Genomic DNA, 20,121 nt, shown 5'->3' with positions numbered 1-20,121 from the left:
CAAACCATTGCAATGTTGTTGACCTTCTGCTCTCCCAATCCCATATTTTCAGCTGCGGCACCAGGGGCTCATGGGAATGGAAGTTCTACAACAGCTGGAATGCTATCTACTAGGATGTTCTATAAAGCGGTGGTCCCCAACCGTGGGTAATCCAGGTGTTCATAGACTGCAACTCCCACAAATCTGGAAGCTGCAGTCCAGGAACACCTGGGTTATCCAACTTTGAGAAACATGATTCTATATGATCCTCATCCATTTAAATCTGTAAACAGCCAAAGTGCCCTATCTGGTTCCATAATGAAAGCTGTTTTAACTCACTTGATACCTCTATCCATGTTTAATGTCTAGAAAGCCAAGGTTGAAATCCCTTGTCCTTTTAAGTTGCAGTAGATCTCAGTGATCACAGGAGGACTTCTGGTTAGACAGAAAATATCAATGTCTTAGAATAGATCCTCTAAAATGAATGGGACTTATTAGTTAGTGTTAATGTAGATGCCGTCCATTTCAGTGAGTCTACTAGAGCTAGGATTACATTTGGATTGATTAGTCCAAGACAACCAAGGTCTTTTCACCAAAGATGAAAAAGTGTATATATGTGGTCAACTCATCTCCATGACAGTCCTGAGCTATCTCTGGATTGATCTGAAACACTCTGTTGCAATCTGCTCATTTGTGAAATCAGAACACGGGATTTATACTATAGGAGATCCCCAGATGACACAACCCACCCAGCAACCTAGTGATTAATTTCTTTATTTGGAAAAAAAGAGAGATTCCCATGTATAAACAGAAACTGCCTAGCACTCAGTGCTGGTAATGCTAGTGACCCAGGAACTCATTGTGGTGAATTAGAACATGGCGCCCTACACATGTTCAAAAAGCCTTTCTCAAGATATCAAGACATTCTCTTCATGTTTTAGGATCTCCCCCCCCCAAAAAAAAAATTAAAGCTAATTTCAACTGTGTTTAAGTTTAAGGTGCCTTCAGTCTTAATTATGAGATAAAGCCAACCCCACATACTTCTGAACCCTAAGGTGTCACACACCGTCATTTAACCTCAGTCTTATCGTCCATAGATAATCCTGCCATAAACCTAGATGGTCTCTTAGGGTGGGACTTGTATTCAAATGGTCGAAGTCAAGGATAATTACTGCAGTAGAGCAGTGGTCCCCAACCTTGGCCCTCCAGATGTTCTTTGACTACAACTCCCAGAAGCCTTCACCACCTCCTCTGCTGGCCAGGATTTCTGGGAGTTGAAGTACAAGAACATCTGGAGGCTCAAGGTTGGGGACCACTGCAGTAGAGAGTATGAATAAGAGAGAGAGAGAGAGAGATCAGGAAAAACAAAGGGCTAATACAATTATAATCAAAGGTTTATTTTGATGAACACTTCCCTTTCCTTCCTGTTTTTCTTTGAAGAGATTATAAATGATAAGTGCAGGAGAACAAACCATATCAGATTACAGAAATTAATTCTCTAGAGAATTAAAAAAAAATAATCATAGAACAAAGAAATGCCATATTTACAAAGAAATCATGATACAGAACCTCAACATCTTCTGATCTGATTGACTCCTTAATATGCAGAATTTGGGCTTGTAGGGCTATAGCCCATGAATTCCACATAAATTAAGGAACAGAATCAAATCTGCAGTAAAGTGTCTACATCATTTAGAGGATGGCTGGGCCACTTGAGGGCCTTCAAAAGTTGTTGAGTTACGAAGTCCATCAGATCTGCCAAGAATAGCATAAGGAGGCTGATATTGGTGTTGGTGTCCAGGAGCTTCATCTGGAGAGTGACAGACTCTGGATTTCTCATTTTAGAGACTGACTGCATTATCCTATGCCTGTCTGTTTAGAAAGAGGGATATACAGGCCTGAGAAAATCCATACTTCAATTCCATACTTTCAAAGCTTTCAAAGATGTCCTCTCCTGATCCAGTCTATAATTGAGTCACCTGACCCTGCCATCATATAGGTTTTCATTTGCTTCTTTTGCTATTTACTTTTGGAGTTGCCTTTTTTTCCCTTCTTAATCTCAGAACTGCTGAGCTGGAAGGGACCCTAAGGATCATCAAGTCCAGCCTCTGTCAAGAAGACACAAGGGGGAATTGAACTCCCAACCTCTGGCTCCATAGCCAGAGCTCTAAACTACTGAGCTATTCAGCAGTTTAACATGTGGTATGTGGGGTGGGTTCGTGAGTTCTTCTTTTGATTGTCAACCACCTAAAGTAGTGGTTGGCATTAAATCAATAGGTATATAAGCTTCTTAAATGAATGGATAGATGGGTAGGTGGATGAATGAATGAATGAATGAATGAATGAATGAATTTCACTTGCAGAGGTTTTAAAAAAACAACTCAGGCTGAGGTGGATTTAACCTCCCTCTTTCCCTTCCCCTTCAAACTAATCTTGCTAACAAATTTATACATTACTTTCATCAGTGGAAGTCCATCCAGCAACAAGTAAACATCACCAGACTGCACTGATTTTGCATGATTCCTTAAAGCTAACACATAGCACTTTTTCACAATTTTTTAAAAAACTATTATAGCACATTTCTTTGCATGGATTTTTTAAAATCCCCACAATGGTCGTTTTGCATTGTAGCATGACAAGATTTTAGTTAAGTGAGAATCAGAGCTAGAATCTGTGTACCTACCCACAAACTTTCAAGCAGTTCTCAAGTCAGGTGAACTTCAAGCATCAAAAACAGATGGGTCAGGGAGCAGTTTGGGCATTTTAAAATTGCTCAGGGACTCCTAAGTCCAACAGAGCTGATGACCCTTACGGTTAAGTAGGTGAAGCAGCCTAAACAACTGACGAAAGTTCAAGTTTTCCTATATCGCCAGCTTCTGTGATCTAGTAGACTGCTAGATCTTCTGTGAATTTGTTGGGATAAAAATGCCACTACCTTAAGTCCAAAGTGCAGGCGTGGATTTGACTCTGTGGATTTCTGAATTTATTTGTGTATTGCATGCATTTCTATCCCACCTTTGCTCTAATTTGTTTAATCGGTACATGGCTTTCGCCCCCACTTCCCCCCCCCCCACACAACCTTTTGACATAGGTTAGAATGCAAAATACGCAGCGAGAAAACCACGGCGGATCTAAAGTCACTTGGAGACTTTTGTGAGCTATCGTCTAAGAGCCTGAACCTCCCGACTCTCAGCCCAAACCTCTAACCACTACACCAGACGGCACTCCCACCACTTTGTGCGCGTTTCTCCTTCGAAGGGCGCTCGTCCGGAAAGAAAGCGCTCACCTTGAATTTGGGGGGGGGGGGCAGGAGAGTTTTTTTCCCCCGGCCAAATGGAATAAAAAGCTTCCAGAGCGGGCAAACAGGAGCTCCTCGGCTTTTGAGAAGGCACAATAAGATTACTCAGGACGCCCCCCCTCCCCAAGCCCTCTCTATGGGGCACCTCTCTCTCTCCCCCCCCCCCCGCAACAATCGCTTCGCCTTGCTTATATAGATTCCGGAGCGTCGCTTTGACGCATTGCAGTAAAGCAAGGCTGGAAAAAGGGGAAGGGCGGGGGAGAGAAGGAGCCGGGGGGGGGGGGGGAAATCTGAACAACTTTTGCTGGGGCTGGGAATTCCGGCACAGGAGGAGAAAACCTGGCCGGGGCCCCGCTGGACGGCAGGTAAAGCCCACGGAGTTCGTGAGCGCTTCTGAGGCGGGGGAGAGACGCTCCGGGAATCCCGGCTTTCGGCCCTTGAAACTCTCCTGGTGGGGCAAACCTGGCATTCAGGCAAACAAGGAAGGAAGCTGTAACGTTCTGACGATTGCTTCGCAGTGCGTAAAGAACACCACATCGACGCAGCCAGCTTTTGCTGCAGCCTCGCAGAAAAGCAGGACGAGGCAGATTGCGGCTGTCAAGGATAAAAACAGCAAAGCTTACATATTTACAGTATATGCTCTGGGTTGAGGTCTCTGGCTGCGGAGCCAGAGGTTGGCAGTTCGATTCCCCTGCGGGGCCTCCTTGATCCAGAGGGTCTCTTTCAGCTTTAGCGTTCTAAGGTTATTGCTATATTATTATAACACACATTGTGCTGAAGTTCAAAAAGTGATGCAGAGGAATCTGATTAAGTGGGGCCAAAGGTTGGGAGTTCAATTCCCCTGCGGGGCCTCCTTGACACAGGCTGGATTGAATGATCCATAGGGTCCCTTGCAGCTCAGCAGTTGTAATAATATAATATAATATAATATAATATAATATAATATAATATAATATAATATAATATAATAATAATAATAATAATAATAATAATAATAATAATAATAATAATAATAATAATAATAATAATAATAATAATAATAATAATAATAATAATAATAATAATAATAATAATAATGCATTTACATATGCATGTACTTTAGTTTTTGCAGGTTTTATTTGGGTCACATTCTTATGTTTTCTTTTTCCTTTTTCTGTTCTTTTTATCTTTTTTTCCTGACTGTATAGGTGGCTAATTAGGGTGCCCCAAGGCAAGTTGGGCCTAGTAAGCCACAACTAGAGTAGGCCCATATGAATCCATGGAACTTATGGGGGAGCTGACTCATCAGATCCCCACTGATTTCATGCTCCTGCTCTAGGGCAATTTATGACAGGAAGCAACAGGGTTTCAGCCAGTATTGTGACAATAAACTGAGGGGGAGGCAAACCGAGGTATATATACAGCCTTGAGCTGTTAGGCCTTAGAAGGGCAGAGCTAAAAGGGACCGTACGGAGCATTGAGTCTAGTCCATGTCAAGGAGGCATAGTAGAGAATTGAGCTACCTTCCAATCTTGCAGTTCTAAAATGCATTTATTATTATTATATATGTACTTTGCTAAAGTTTTTTTTTTCATTTCAAAAGCAGCAAGAAAACACCTCTAAAATGTCAGATCCTGTTGTAATAAGTGGATTCTCCCCCTGACACACACTGATGTTTCCACTCTCTTTCAGGCGTAATCACTTTTTTCCTCATACTCTCTGGTATTAAAATTATATGCACAGCTGAATCTCAGATGTGGCGCTTTGAATTCTTCCTAACCCACCCACCCCCAATAAACAGCATCTGCCTAGGGCTTCATGAAGGTTTAATGATCTTCTGGAGGGTTCAGATTTTAAGTGCTCCCTCCAGGGTTTACAGCATTGAAAAAAGAAGTGTGTGTATGTGTGGTGGGGGGATGTGTTCAAGTTGGGCAACTGAAATGATATTTGTGCTGTTATGCATTCTGCTCATTCTGCCTCGTGCATGAAGTTGCATGTCAGCAGACAAAACCTCTTGGCAACATTAAATATTCATTCAGACTAAATTTCCTATTTATAAATATTTGGAAATGTGTGTTCTGTTGATTCCGTTGGGTACTTTAAATGAATACACTTACTTTTCAAGGGAGAAGACTGAAAGTAGCTCATTCCACACATAGAAACATGATGCGCAGACAGGAAAACATTTAAGCAATTACTGCTAATTCATAAACCTGGAAAGGAATGGTTAAAAATCAACTAGTTGGGACCATCTGCAGGTCTGTACATGCAGAAGAATGAGCCATGCTTCATTCCCTAAAAACTCAGAAACAGAACTTGTAAGTGGGAGGCAACGTAGAGTAGAACAGCCTTTTCCAATATCGGAGCATCTTTCCCTCAGAACTTTGGCCTCTCCCACCTGACCTTCACACCTCTGCTGCAGGAAGCAAAGAAGACTACTACCGAGGTGCCTCACTAGACAGTTACCCCGCATGACAGTTTTTTCGCTAGACATTGACTTTTTGTGATCTCTATAGTGATTCACAAAACAGTGATTTCTATGGGGGAATTTTGCTGGAAATGTTTGGTCCCTGCTTCGCCAACTGATTTTCGCTAGACGACAATTTTGACAGCTTCCTCCACGCTCACAAAACAGGTGTTTTCGGGACCTAAGCTTCGCAAGACAGCGATTTAAACAGCTGATCGGCGGTTCGCAAAGCGGCTTTCCTATGGCCGATCTTCGCTAGACAACGATGATTCTTCCCCATTGGAACACATTAAACAGGTTTCAATGCATTCCAATGGGGAAATGCTTTTCGCTAGACAATGATTTAGTTAAACAGCGATTTCAGTGGAACGGATTATCATCGTCTAGCGAGGCACCACTGTACTAGAAATCAGGACTTTTTGATTGTGGCCCTATCGTTCTGGAACAGGCTCCTGCTAGACCTCCCAGTCTTTAACAGGATATTGAAGACATGACCCTTTAGAGATGTGTTCAAGGACACCGTCTTCGGAATCAATCTGTGAGTCTCCTGATCCTGCCATAATTTAGGTTTTAGCTTGTCTCCTTTGCTATTTGCACTTGAAGTAACATTTTCTAGTTAAACCTCTGGTTTGTGGGGTGGGTTCTTGGCTTATTTTTTTCTTCTTCTTTAACCTCCAAGGTAATGGATCATTTTCTGTTGCATTATTGTTTCCATTGATGGAGATGATCTGTTAGGCATCTGGCTATGGAGGCAGAGGTGCCTCTTTGTCATTTGCTGGACTTGATCCATAGGGTCCATTCCAGCTCTGCATTTCTAAGGTTATTATTATTATTGTTATCTGAACCACTTACAGATCATCGTCAACCATAGCGTATTTTGAGGGCTAGGTTCTAGTGGAAAAGTGGGCTGTAAGTGAAATAAATAAACAAGCAAATAATCTTTTGATTTAACCATACTCCGCCCCAACTTTTGGGGATATTTTTTTTTGTAATCATTTCTTTTTTCTTATCCTTCAGTTATTTAGGAGGCATGTATTTTTTTTTCCATGTCCTCACCACCACCATCACCCATATTAGCCTAGTTCAGAGAAATCAGGAAAAAAAGCTGTGGGGTTACCCACAACAGTGCAAATGCAAGAGGAGTTGATGATACTTTTATTAGACCACTTAAAAACAATCAAACAAACAGCAGCCCTTTGTTTGAAGAGCAGGGGAGTAAATTCCGAACAAATGCTGCCCAGGGAGCTATTTGGAACCATACAATCTCTTGGTTTTATTTATAACCCTGTAGTTGTGCAGGTATATGTTATCATGCTGTAAACCACTCAGAAGAGTGGTTGCACTAATGGGGTGGTATGTAAGCAAACAAAAATAACATGCGCACGCACACACGCACACACGCACACACACATGCACACAGAATCTGTTTGCAGAAGAACTGCCATGAAACTTTGGGACTCTAATACATACTTTTTCTGTGCTATCCACAAGCCTGAGGAAGATGAATTATCACTGAAAGCTAGCTGTCTGCTTGATTTTTCAGTGGTCTAATAAAGATATCATCTGCTCTTGCGTTTGTATCAATCTTAAATCCTGCCAGTCCCTTTTCTAATTTAAATATTCTTTGATTTATATTTCTGTTTCTGGTCCTTCAAAATTGATTTTTATTTGTTGGATCTTTTTATGGGGAGGGACTCTTGTTGCCTCTTCTCTGTAGTGCTCTGCAGAAATTTTATTATTTGTCCCTTCCTACGCAGTTTATTGGGTTCAACCTGTATCAGTTGTTTGTGTTACAAGCTTCTCAATGTTTTGTCTTCTGTGACGTTAGCTGGTTGTATCCTGTGTATGGATTAGTTTAGTACGCACACAGTGCTTTATGGACATCATCACCCATCTGTTTATCTCCACATCCAGGCACTGTAAAGTTCTTTTTTGCATGCCATCATGGAAGAAACACACGAGGGAAGGTTCAATGGCAGCAGATGCAACAGCATTCCTAAGAGCAGTCAGCAGTGAGTCTGTTGAGGCCTGTTGTTCTAAGCAGTTGTCCGTACACTACGCTGTTTTCAATTGTAAGTAAATGAAACTTTTTGTTTTGTTTCTTACCAATGTCTCAGAGTGAGTTAATGAGACTGTGAGTGCCAGCTGATGAGAGAAAAAAGTTGGCCTACTCTGGAGGAGACTTGATGCTAATGCTGCTCTGCACATCCCTGCACATCTGCTGTGCAGCAAGAGATTATTTAACCAAGATACAAAACTCTGCAACAGAAGCCACCCACATTTGAAACAGAATCATTGAATGACTGATTTTACAGAGGCGGCCGTGGGCAGCAGTAACAGCAGTTCCACTGATGAAAGAGACAAGAATGATGTTTCATTAGATGTTCACCTTCCACAACTGCTCAGGAATTGATCAGACTTAGTCACCCAGCAAGAAGGTGGTAATAATAATATTAATCCATAGTACTGTTAGCATTGGCAGCTGCTTCAAAATAGGGGGGGACACGGTCTGTAATGCTTCTGTGGTGAGAAACCTGGGGGGGCTGCAAGAGGAGGAACACCCTCTACAGGCCCCCTGCATAATAGCATGGCGTGAGATCCTCTTGGTGAATAATACCAATGTATTTTCTCTCAGAAGTCAGTAATGACATTTCTGGAGAGACATTCTAACTTTTGGAATGGAAAAAATCCTTGCACAAATCTAGGAAACGACTCACAGTGATGCCAATGAAGACCGAAATAGGTCCTGGCTATCATTGGGAACGTTTAGCTTGAAATCTTTGGATGGCCAGGTTGAAGTCCATAGACTCAAGTTCCCCAATCCTCACGTAGACAATGTTTTCCCAGACTTTGTTCATGGGATTTCTTCTGAAGGAAGTCAGATCATTTACACAACTATTTTGTGATTCAAAAGTTATGAAGATGTGCACCTAGTTAGAAAAAATGTTTCTGGGGAAGGGGTGAAGGGACGTTGGGTGCAACTTTGTGCCAACATATTGTCCCCACATCCTTTCCTTGACCATGGGCAAGTGGGGATACTCTTGGAAAGTTGACAAGGGTAGATTGCATTTGAAGACCTACGACTACTTCCTTGACTATGAGCTCCAGAGATTCTATACCCTCTCCTAGGATCTGTGTCTATGCAATGAAAGAAACCATTGTGCCAATCTATACTTCCTTCTCATACCTACTTCCATGGTGAGCAGCTCACACCCTTCATTTGCAGGAAAGTAGCAAAGACTTCTGGAATCAAAATGGCGTATCTGAGCACGTACTCCACATATTAACTTCTTAGCATTTTAAATGTCACTTGTCTGTTACTAGTCTCCTGCATAATTCAGAAAATCTTGAAGCTCGGACAGAAACTCAACCAACACCAGATTCATTTCCAGTATGACCTTTATTGAGCATGAACTGCTGTGTGACTGGTTTACATCGAACAACAAAAGGTTGCGTACTGTGCATGTCAAGGTAGGTTCTCTCATGAACAAAAGTCCATTTTAATTGCACCATTGAGGTAAACATAATTATTAAATAGCTTAAGGCTAGGAGAGTTCTGGGTATTAGTATTATGTTTTTTTTCTCATTCATTCATTCATTCCTTATTGTTGGTTTGTATTTGGCTCAGTTGATTCTTTGCATAATACATCTTAAGACGTTTCCTCCAAAGCATCCTATCAGCAGCTTAGGAAAGTCAGCAACTTCCTCTGTCTGAAATAACAGCTCATGCAATTTTTTTCCCCTAAGAAAAATTAAAATAATGAAATTCCCCAAGATCTGCAAGAGGGAGCGCATAGGGTTGGCATGCATTCCCCCCCACCCCTGGGTATTGCACTAAAAGAAATCCAAAATAAAATAAATAGTTTCTGGAGATGCCACAAGAGAACCCGTTCTGCTTAGAAGCCGTCACTTACATGCATTTTGCAGCTGTCGTATGGCTTAACCTTTTGCACCGACCCAAGCTCTTTAGAAGGAGAACATAGGATTATCTTAGTCACTCTCCTTGACTTCTTTCATTACAGCATGTGAAGAAGTGACCTTCTCTACCTTCTTAGTGGACACCAATTTCTCTGCAACCGTCTCCTCATGCTCTTCCATCTTCTGTGTGACGGTCACAGACTTCGTGATGTAGGTGGTGGTCCCGTCGCCCCCTTCGCTGGTGATTTTCTCAACTTTTTTGGTCACCACCACTTTCTCTTCACTCTTTCCCTTCTTCTCCTCCTCTACGGGACTCACATCCAGCCCATTGGTGACCACACCTTTATCTTCTTCCTGCTTTGCCTTCGAGTCTTCTTCCTCCCCCTTGTCCTCCACTTCCCCATTCACTGCTATGTCCTCTTTGCTCGACCCCTTGGATGTCTTCTCAGCTTTTTCTTTCTTCTCTTCTTTTGTTTCTTTCTCTGCACTAACTTTAACTGCTTTGGCGACTGAGATGATCTCTTCTACTTCCTTCACTGGGCTGCCTGCCTTTTCTGGGGAGGCTGCCTTTTCTGGAGTCCCTGCCTTTTCTGGAGTCCCTGCCTTTTCTGGAGAAGCAGCTTTCTCTGGAGTCCCTGCCTTTTCTGGAGAGGTGGCTTTCTCTGGAGTCCCTGCCTTTTCTGGAGAAGCAGCTTTCTCTGGAGTCCCTGCCTTTTCTGGAGAGGTGGCTTTCTCTGGGGTCCCTGCTTTCTCTGGAGAAGCTGGCTTGTCTGGGGTACCTGCTTTCTCAGGAGTCCCAGCTTTTGCAGGAGACTCTTTCTCTGGAGTGCTGGGTTTCTCAGGGGAAGCCTTCTCAGGTGTCCCAGCTTTCTCAGGAGATGCTGCCTTTTCTGGAGTTCCGGCCTTCTCAGGAGAACCTTTCCCTGGGGTTCCTGCTTTTTCTGGTGAGCCTGCTTTTTCTGGAGACCCGGCTTTTGCTGGGGAGCTTGCTTTCTCCTCTTCCTCAGCCTCCTCTCCTTCACCTTCCTGCTCTTTCTCCTCTCCACTTTCTCCTCCCTTGTCCTCTTCTTTAGCCCCTGCTTCTTCTGCCACGGGAGACTTTGGTGGAGATTTTTTCACCTTCTCTGCAGCAACAGCTTCCTCTGCCTCTCCTTCACCTTCTTCTGCACCTTCTTCTTTGCTCTCAGCTTCAGCTTCCTCTCCCTCAGCTTCTCCTTCCCCAGCTTCCTCTTCTGCTTCTTCCTCACCCTCCTCTTTTTCACTTTTTTCTTCTTCCTTCTCAGATCCACCTTCTTCCGCTTGATCAGACTTTGCATCTCCCTCACCTTCTTCTTCACCTTCTTCCTCTTCTTCTCCTCCTTCCTCACCTTCAGGGGCAGCTGCTTCAACCTCAGCCTTGCTCTCTGCCACAATTTCCTCCTCCACCGCTTCTCCTTCCTCTTCCTCCTTCTCTTCTTCAGCTGCTGCTCCACCAGCCAGTTCTTCAGCCATCGCTGCTAAAGCCTCTTCAAGTTCAGATTTCTCATCCTCTACTTTTGTCTCTTCAATGATTTCTTCTACAAATTTGTGCTGGACCTTTAGCTTTGTAGATTCAACTTTTGATTTCTGGATTTTGCTAGCAGATATTGTTACAGAGGGCTGCCTGTGTGTGAATGTTGGCCCAGTGATGCTGCCAGAGAAGGCACTGAATCTTGTTTCTTCACCCTCAAGAAGTTTCCTAGGGAAATAAGGTAGGGAAAAATAACATGAATTTCCAGCATATCCAATGATCAAGTGCCTTGTAAGCAGCTCTAACAGCTATGGAAAGCTATTTTGAGTAAACAGAATAAAGAGTAGGGATGGACAATCTCCAGGGCTGTGGAAGCTGTACTTGACCATCCCTGCTCTTGGGAGAGCTGCATCCTCTTCCACCACCTCTTAAAAAAAGAGCTGCAAAGTGTGGTGCTTATATATTGCCCCATAGCACTTCAAGCATTATCTGGGCAGTTAACAAGTTAATTATTCAGGCTACACATTGCCCACACCCCAGCAAACTGGGTACTCATTTTACTGAACTCAGAAGGATAGAAGGCTGAATGAACCTTGAGCCAGCTACCTGGGACTGAACCCTGGATGATGAGCACACTTTTGGCTGCAGTACTGCAGTTTGGCCACTGCGCCATGAAGCTCTTCCCCAATTTCCTTCTTACAAAAACAAAACAAAGAGATTCTACACTGAAAGCCCCTTTGCACTGTTTGGTGGCATTATTATTATTATTATTATTATTATTATTATTATTATTATTATTATTATTATTATTATTATTATTATTATTATTATTATTATTATTATTATTATTATTATTATTATTATTATTATTGAATTAATCAAATAATGGAAAGTCTGAATAGTGCTGGGGGTCCATCAAGACATGGACAAATTGATTTTAGATGGCACAAAGAAACCTCTGAGCCAAGTTTTGTTCAAAATAGGTGCCCCCCCATTTTTGGTGATGTACAGAGATATTGAAGGGGGACTCAGACCTTAGATGTAATAAAGAGATATGCAAACACAAATTAAATATAATTTCTACATGTAAACATTAAAAAACCCCAGACCTCAAAGTTCTGGACAAATACAACTTAAAACTGAAGTAATGGCAAATTGAACTGACAAATTTCCTATTTCTATTCGTTCTTAACCATTTCAGCTAGAATGGGGTGATGGTAGTTTTAGTCTAATCCTTTGGAGGACCACAGGGCTCATCACTATTTTATACTTACTGTTTTATATTTGCTATGCTACTTACTCCATATCAAATGTTTCAGGACTACATGTATTCCTGGATTAAAATAGTGGTAAGGTGGGGGGGGGATCTGCAAACTGCATTTTAATTTTTGGATTGGTTTTTGCTTGATTTAGTCAAGACTAACTAATCTGGTATCTGCAACACTGCTTCTAAAAATGTGCTAGAATTTCTGGTCTGTTTTGCTCTGCTTGTTTTAGCCTTGAATCATTTTTTTCAGTGCCAGTCATGAGCAGAAGGGGATGAAAGGAGCTATCCAGGGTGCTGGACCTTTTTCAGAGCTATAGGTCAGTGGTCGCCAACCTTGGGCCTCCAGATGTTCTTGGACTTCAACTCCCAGAAATCCTGGCCAGCAGAGGTGGTGGTGAAGGCTTCTGGGACTTGTAGTCCAAGAACATCTGGAGGCCCAAGGTTGGCGACCACTGCTATAGGTCATCACTTTGACTAGCTCCTGGAAAATTTGGTGTAGAACTGGAACTCCCTGACTCATTAGCTTTTACTGATACCCACTGTGGTATAGTGGTTAGAGTTATGGACTAGCCCCTAGGAGACCCGAGTTCAAATCATTGCTCAGCTACAGGAACTCACTTCTCACATTTCCAGGATCAGCAGAACAAAGTGCACTTACTGCAGAGAAAGTTAATCATATTCAAATACATGGTACCTTTCCTTCTAGAAGAAGACCAGGATGCTGCTTTAGGACTGCAATGCTAAGAGCGCCTGTGCGCCTGATAGAGCGCGGGGGGTGCCCCGCCTTCCTCAGAGGCTCAGCCGGTCCGCGGTCCCAAAACAGTTGGGGACCGCTGCAATAGAAAACAGCCAAATCCTTTACAGTAGAGGCTGTGTGTGTCAGTTGAAATGGACTTATAGTGATCCAAGTAGAACTTTCAAGGATTTTTGGAATATGCCAAAACTCTACAGAAGAAAGCAAAGGTAACCCAAAACTCAATACTATGAGTTGTCCATATTTCAAATTGTGTTTTTAAAAAATGTTAAAGCAGCCTTCTAAGGACCAGCGTGTTTCATGAGGCTCAAAGCATGCGGGTTTCATGATTGTTTTTGTTTCTGATGGAAACAGGAGCATCTGCAGTGCAATTCAAAGAACAGCCACAGGGGCACGGTGTCTACCATACCTGTATGCGGCAATTTCAATATCGAGAGCCATCTTGACATTGAGCAGGTCCTGGTATTCCCTCAAATGACGTGCCATTTCCCACTTCGTACCTCTCAGCTCATTTTCTAGCTGCTGGATGGTGTCCTGCAATTGGAACACAGAACATTTGTTAGGATAGGCAAAAAGGGATGCAGTGATAGTTGAACAACATATGATAACAGAGGGCTACATTTGGAGCCTTCAACCATTGTGTGAGTAGCCTATATTGTGTTGACATTTACTTCTCCATCTCAGCCAGTCAGTACTAGGTAGCATCAGCTTGATTCGTTCATATGACATGGGTTCCTTAATGATCTAAACTTTCCTTTTCTAACAATCATCAAAAGATCCATGCTTGAAAAATTCTAAGAGTAATGCGAAGAGTAATGAATAAAATAAAAGCCTATTAAGGTGTGGAACCAAGGAGGAATCTTAAGGAAACATTGATGGAACTAAGCCCCAGAAGAGCCATTCCAATGAACTGTAACAGCTCTTTCCAACTCAGAACTCTTCAGATACTTTGGAATATAGTTTCCATCATCCATTGGCCATGTCAGTTGAGTCTGATGGGATTTGCAATACAAAATATTTGGAAAACACTAAGTTGAGAAATGGCTAGACTAAAGCATCAGAATGTTCAAACACAGACAAAATGACCCAATTATGTTCAGAGACATAATACTCTGGATTTAGTCCCCCCCCCCACAAAAGTGCAATAAACCTGTGAAATGCAGCTTGATAACCCAGTTTTGCTCCCTGGATCTGAAAACTGCCAGCACATTCTTGCATGACTGTTATATTTCCAGTTGCTTCTGATACCTAACTCATGGGCTTCTCCCCTAGATTATTAAAATGAATCACATCCCACCAAGACATCACTTAGATGTACGTAGAAATGGCAACAGGACTTCATTGACCTAAATTTCTGTATTCTGCTTAATGAAGCAATGGCTGCAGACTGTTTAAATTTCCTCACTTTCAAGATGCATTTTTGGCAAAATCTTTAAAATCTTTGTGTTTCAAATTCCTAGGTGGTTTGTCCTTAGATCAGGGGTGCAACCTTGGAAAGTCTGGGTAGAGCTGATTTCATCCATGCCACTCCTATTTAAAATGCATTGACAGTATTCAGGATCTTTGCTTCAGTTTGGGTTTACCGGCACTGCAGCAAAACAGGTCAACTCACAAACTAGCAAGCTGAAAAATAAAATAAGCTGTGCAATGATGAGAAGAATCACAGTTCTGGACAGATTTAACATAACATTTGGAAACCCATTGATTCAAGAATTACAACAGGGAGATTGACTGACTGATATACTCACAGAGTTGGTAACTTAATTCAAGCTGACCCAAATAAACAGGTTTATGAATGATAGTTTTCTTTACCAATTAATGTTACTGGTATTCAGAACTTCAGTTCTGGCTTTTTTCTGGGCATATTAGCATTCAATGATCATTAATATCCAAAGCTTTGTTGAATAGAACAGCAGGATTAATTTGAATTTCTGGCACAGTTATAAACCAACAGTGAGCAGCAAAATAAAATTCTTTCACTATAGAGCAATTCAAACTGGATTTATATTCAATTAATAGAGTACTAAAGATTAATGAAATACTTGACTCTGATAAAGTGCATAAGATTTCCGTACATTCAATTGCTAGTCCTAACCAGAGTAGACCCATTGAATTAATGGGATTTAGAAAAGTATTGGCTTTCCATTCGGCAACCAAAACAATGAATCTACTCTAGATGAGACTAGTAAATGGCTTCAAAACTTGGTTTCCAATGATTTAGCAGTGGTTAGTGGCAAAATGCCTAGTTAACAGAGCAAAGCTAAACTGTAATTGAGTTTCTGATGTGAATCCATAGGAAGAGCTGTACTGGATGAAACTAAACTAATCTAGTCTATCATTATGTTAAAACAAGGACCATCCAAATTGCCTTTGGCAACCCATTAAGCAGGAGAGCAGTATAATACCACTATTTGGCCCATGTTCCCCAGTCTTAAGAGGCATACTGTCTCTTATAATAAGTATCTCAGCATAATGGCTTGGATATTTGACTACACAGCCACCTCCCTCACTTCTAGGGAGGCCCAGATCCAAGCAGTTGCAATCAAATCCCACTGAATTTCATGCAAGTTGGTCCCTTGTAAACTGCCCATGATTTGCTTGTGTTTATCAATATATCCGTTGATCTGCCTAGTCTGTGTCAGCAGTATTTTTCATTAGAATAAATAGTTGGGGAAGGAATGGGTAAATCTCTACACAAAATATATTTTTTTCTTCCCAGGAGCACATGGAAATCTGCATGAGCATTAGACATGGCATAGCATGAGTTTCTGTTATATTTCTGAAGCTACGTATGATCACATAGTTTTGTCTAATAAACAGAGTTATTCTAGCCTGATGTCATATTTATTTCAGGAAATGCTTTACTTTTCCTCTTCTTGTATGTACTATTGAATGTCAGTCTGCATTGCTCAACTTATTTGCCACTCAGAATCTTAGAATAGCTGCCTTTTTTGCGCTGACAAGATAGTTCTACGACTTCCTGATGCCAGCAAGCTCTGCATTGCAGAACGTGGTGACACACTTGGCTGAACAGTCCTTCTCTGAGGTTGCAATTCTCGTTTTCTGTTGGCTTGGTTTATAAGTCTCTTTTCAAAGTTAATTGAATGGAAGCAAGTCTCCCCAGGCTTTTAGAGGCTACTCTCAAGGTGGTGGTCTTGCCCCAAGTAAGATTCTTCAAAGGCATCCATATCTTGCCAGAAAAAAAGAAGGGCTCAGAAATGGGTTGCTTTCCATCCTAATGGGGAGTTTGTTCTGGGAATTCGCATTGTTTTTGATGGGTCTGTTCAGAGACCAGCTCAGCAGAAATAGCTTCTGCACTGCAGAACCTAATTGTGCTAGTTTAGAGTACATACATGCAGTGTAAAATAGCACACTAAAATAGTGTACTATTTTGCAGCAAATAAAGTCATTTATTATTGGCATTCAAAATTATTGTCCAGTGGCTGGGTGAACTTTTCCTACATCTTATGATGACTCATCCTGCAGAGGACCATCTTGATTCCCAGATTCACTGTGCTGTGGAAGAAAACTGTTTGTGAAATCATAGGATACAAAGAAGAAAGAACAGCAGTCATGTAGATCATCATTGCAAAAAGCTGTCGGGTTTTATTGCAGAAACTTTGTGAATAAGCTCATTTTACAAAGTACTCTTCCAATTAGAGCAGAACCACTAAACTCAATGGGACTTCCATAAGTGGAAACTTAAAACCCATTTGTTTCAAATGGTGTACTCTGGTTGATATTAATACTAGGTTTAGTTCACACTATTCTCTCTTGAATTTCTTCTTTATTCTGGTTTGCCTTGATTGTCTTGAAGTCTCTAGAAAGGGCAATAATAAAAAATGGCATCGCCCTGTCAGCACTTGAGGACTGCAATCCTCCCTAGGTGGACTGCTCTTCTATTTTGTATGCTGCAGTGCAGCTTTTTCCAAGCTGGGACCCCCCAGATGTTTTAGGCAACAAGTCCCACCATTCCCAGCCAACATCTGGAAGAAGCAAAGATACTCGGGACCAGTCTGAAGGTCATGGCTTCTCACTCAGTTTGTTGCGCAACGCTGGTGCAAGACTGAGCATGCCCAAGGATAGAACCTTCAGCGTTTATTAGCACTAGTATAAATTAAATAAATAGATGAACTCAGGGAGTTACATTGTTTGTGAGCTTTCTATTGTGCAGGAGTTCTGCTGAGAATGGTGGGAACTGTCCAGGGAGAATATTGTAAGAGGAGAACTTATTAGGGACTCGTAGAGTCCAGACATCATGAGCAGAATTTTCTGAGCCTTTTTTTTTTTTTTGCATCTTTCCAATCCCTTCCTTTGACCTTTCCAAAGCTGCCTTTACCCTGGCTTGGGTCACATCCATGGCCTTTCCACAGTTTCCTTGAGGCGTAAACTGGAAATGAAATCCCACACTCTACCAAACCTCTGGAAGTGAGTGGCTCTGAGTTGCACGGAAGACAGCAGAATCCTTCTCCCATCTCTCTCTCTCTCTTTCATTGGGAGAGCTGCATTTTCTACAGTATTCCTTTCTTGGAATTGTGGAGCTGGAAGGGACCCTATGGATCATCCAAGTCCAGCCCCGGTCAAGGAGGCACCGTGGGGGAATTGAACTCCCAACCTCTGGCTGCACAGCCAGATGCCTTAAACCACTGAGCTATCAATTCCATTTCTTTACTCTGCCATATCCTTCCTCCTTTCCCAGAGCTGCATTTTGAGAGGTGGAAAAATCATCCCTCCCTCCACTGCTTCCCTCCTTCCCCTCACCATCCTGAGTTTAGCATCTGATTCACCAAGGAGGTCCACATAGCTCAGAAACCTGAAAAACCTACATTGCAGAATTCGTCCTTAAATCATGGTCACTTCTCCCCTTTTGATGCTTGTAATGCAATCAGGTGGCTGTGTTCCAGTTCTGGCCCCCCACCACAGCCTCAAAGAAGCCAAGAAGCATCTCCCCCCCTGTTCTCCTTGAAAAGTTCCTCCCACAGATAGAAAACTCATTCACCCCTGACTTCTTCCTAGTTTAGTTGGAAACCACTGGGGATCCTCCACTCCTGCCCCACCCCCCAACCAATGCAATGCTCATGCCTGCCTTTTCCACTGTCAGTGGCACCAGGAGAAAAATGAAAACCCACACAAGGCTGAGAGATACCAAAAAAAGGGCAAAGCACATTTTCGTGTGTGTGTGTGTGTGGGGGGGGGGCACTTTTTCTTAAAAAAGAACCATCTGTATAGCGGACATTTCCAAGTTCCACCTTCAGCCTATGGATGTCCAGGACGCTAACTTCCGAGGAAGCGTGCTTCAGCTTGCAGTTATCTTTTTCGTGTCTACAATTGAAATTCAGTTTTAAAGTGTTGGTGTGCAGGGAGCATCTTTCCTTCAGGTAACCAGGGTGATCTGTGATTACCAGAAGAAGATCTATTTTCGGGACCGGCTGCTGGCTCCTGGATTCAGATGCTGGCCGTTTCCCTCCATCCCCGTGTTGCATTTTTTCATGGAAGCAGGAAGAGCGTGGTCTTCTTCCTCATGTGGGCAGCCCCAGACATGCTGTGGGCGAGGGGAAACACTGCTTCTCCCCCCCTCTCTCTGCGCGTCTCAGCCACGCCCCCAGCATCCCTTAGCCACGCCCATGGACCATTCCTCCGCGAGGCTCCCAGAGAATGCTAGGGAGGGAAGGAGCGCTAGGGGTAATCTAGTCTGACCCGTCACCTCTTCCTCTCCTCTCCCTCCCACCCACCCCCAACCGGGCGCGCGCATACGCCTACCTGGTAATTGGTGAGGTCGTGGTTGTGGCGCTCCTCGATGTCGGTGAGCTGGCGCTCCAAGGACTCCTTGGTGCCGCGGACGGATTCCAGCTCGATGCTCTTGGCCTGGAGCTGCCGCCGGTATTCGGCGATCTCCTCCTTGGCCGAGCGGATGGCTTCCTTGTTCTGCTCGGCGGCTTCGGTGAGCTTGGCGTAGCGGCACTTGAACCACTCCTCGGCCTGGAGCATGTTCTGGTCGGAGTGGCACTCGAGCTGGGAGCGGATCTCCTTGAGGGCGGCCGAGAGGTCGGTCTTCAGGTAGTCCTTGCGCTCGACGGTGACGTGCGAGGCCTGGATCTGGGCCAGCAGGTCGGCCACCTCGTCCTCGTGGTTGCCGCGGAGGAAGGCCACCTCATCCTGCAGGGACTGGACCTTCTTGTCCAGCTCGACCTTGACCAGCGAGGCCTCCTCGACGTCCTTGCGCAGGGCGCGGATGATGGCCTCGGTGTCGTCGCGGAGGCGCGCCTCGTCCTCGAAGCGCTCCTTGAGGCGCTGGATGTCCTCCTCCAGGTGGTCCGAGTCCAGCTGGAGGGCCGCCTTCTCGTGGTTGACCTGCTCGAGGGCGGCCCGCAGCTCCCGCAGCTCCTGCTCGAAGGCGTCGCCCAGCTGCGACCGGCCGGCCTGCTTCTGGCGCAGCGCCGCGATCTCGCTCTCCAGCTCCTTGTTCTGCTGCTCCAGGGAGTGGACCTTCTCGATGTAGCCGGCGAAGCGGTCGTTGAGGCCCTGCAGCTGCTCCTTCTCGTTGGAGCGGCTCAGCTTCAGCTCCCCGCCGCCGCCGCCGCCGCCGTTGAAGAGCGAGGACTGGCTCAGCTCCAGGCTCTCGGAGGAGCTCAGCCCCGTCGAGCCGTAGGAAGCCCGCGCCGCGCCCAAGTGGCGCTTGTAGGAGGACGAGACGGTGCTGGGCGCGCTCCGCGACCACGACTGGGACCGGAACCCGCTCGAGGGCGACACGCTGGCCCGGCTGAAGGTGGTCCGGCTCTCGGCCACCCGCCGGTAGGACGGGTGGCTCAGCGGCTCCAGCGTGTAACTCATCTTGGAAGACTTGGGGATGGGCGCTCGGCGCGAAGTTCCCGGCGGCGGGCTGGCTGCAGAAGGCAGCGCCTTATATACCGGAGCTGCACGTTGTCTCTGAAGGGGGAGGGCCACACGGTGTGACACCACCCGGAGGGGC

General features: G+C 44.1%; 1 protein-coding gene across 1 annotated transcript; it reads right to left on the bottom strand.

Annotated features, from left to right (window-relative positions):
- Positions 1 to 9,104: 9,104 nt before the first annotated feature.
- NEFM (neurofilament medium chain) lies at positions 9,105 to 20,037 on the bottom strand. The gene is made up of 3 exons (XM_020777893.3): positions 18,912 to 20,037; positions 13,561 to 13,685; positions 9,105 to 11,358 (listed from the first exon to the last, which is right to left on the bottom strand). The coding sequence occupies exons 1-3, from the start codon at positions 19,980 to 19,982 to the stop codon at positions 9,714 to 9,716; spliced, it is 2,841 nt and encodes a 946-aa protein (XP_020633552.3). The 5' UTR covers positions 19,983 to 20,037; the 3' UTR covers positions 9,105 to 9,713.
- Positions 20,038 to 20,121: the final 84 nt, after the last annotated feature.

Source organism: Pogona vitticeps, chromosome 8 (genome assembly GCF_051106095.1).
Source record: "Pogona vitticeps strain Pit_001003342236 chromosome 8, PviZW2.1, whole genome shotgun sequence".
In the NCBI taxonomy this organism is placed as follows: domain Eukaryota; kingdom Metazoa; phylum Chordata; class Lepidosauria; order Squamata; family Agamidae; genus Pogona; species Pogona vitticeps.
This window is presented reverse-complemented; position numbering and strand designations above follow the sequence as displayed.

Bases quoted from the DNA above. Each gene is read 5' to 3' on its own strand.
- NEFM (XM_020777893.3), bottom strand. From the start codon at position 19,982: ATGAGTTACACGCTGGAGCCGCTGAGCCACCCGTCCTACCGGCGGGTG. The intron at 13,686-18,911 runs GTAGGCGTATGC...TTCCAATTGCAG, and splicing joins ACGACCTCACCAATTACCAG to GACACCATCCAGCAGCTAGA. The intron at 11,359-13,560 runs GTATGGTAGACA...TTATTTCCCTAG, and splicing joins ATTGAAATTGCCGCATACAG to GAAACTTCTTGAGGGTGAAG.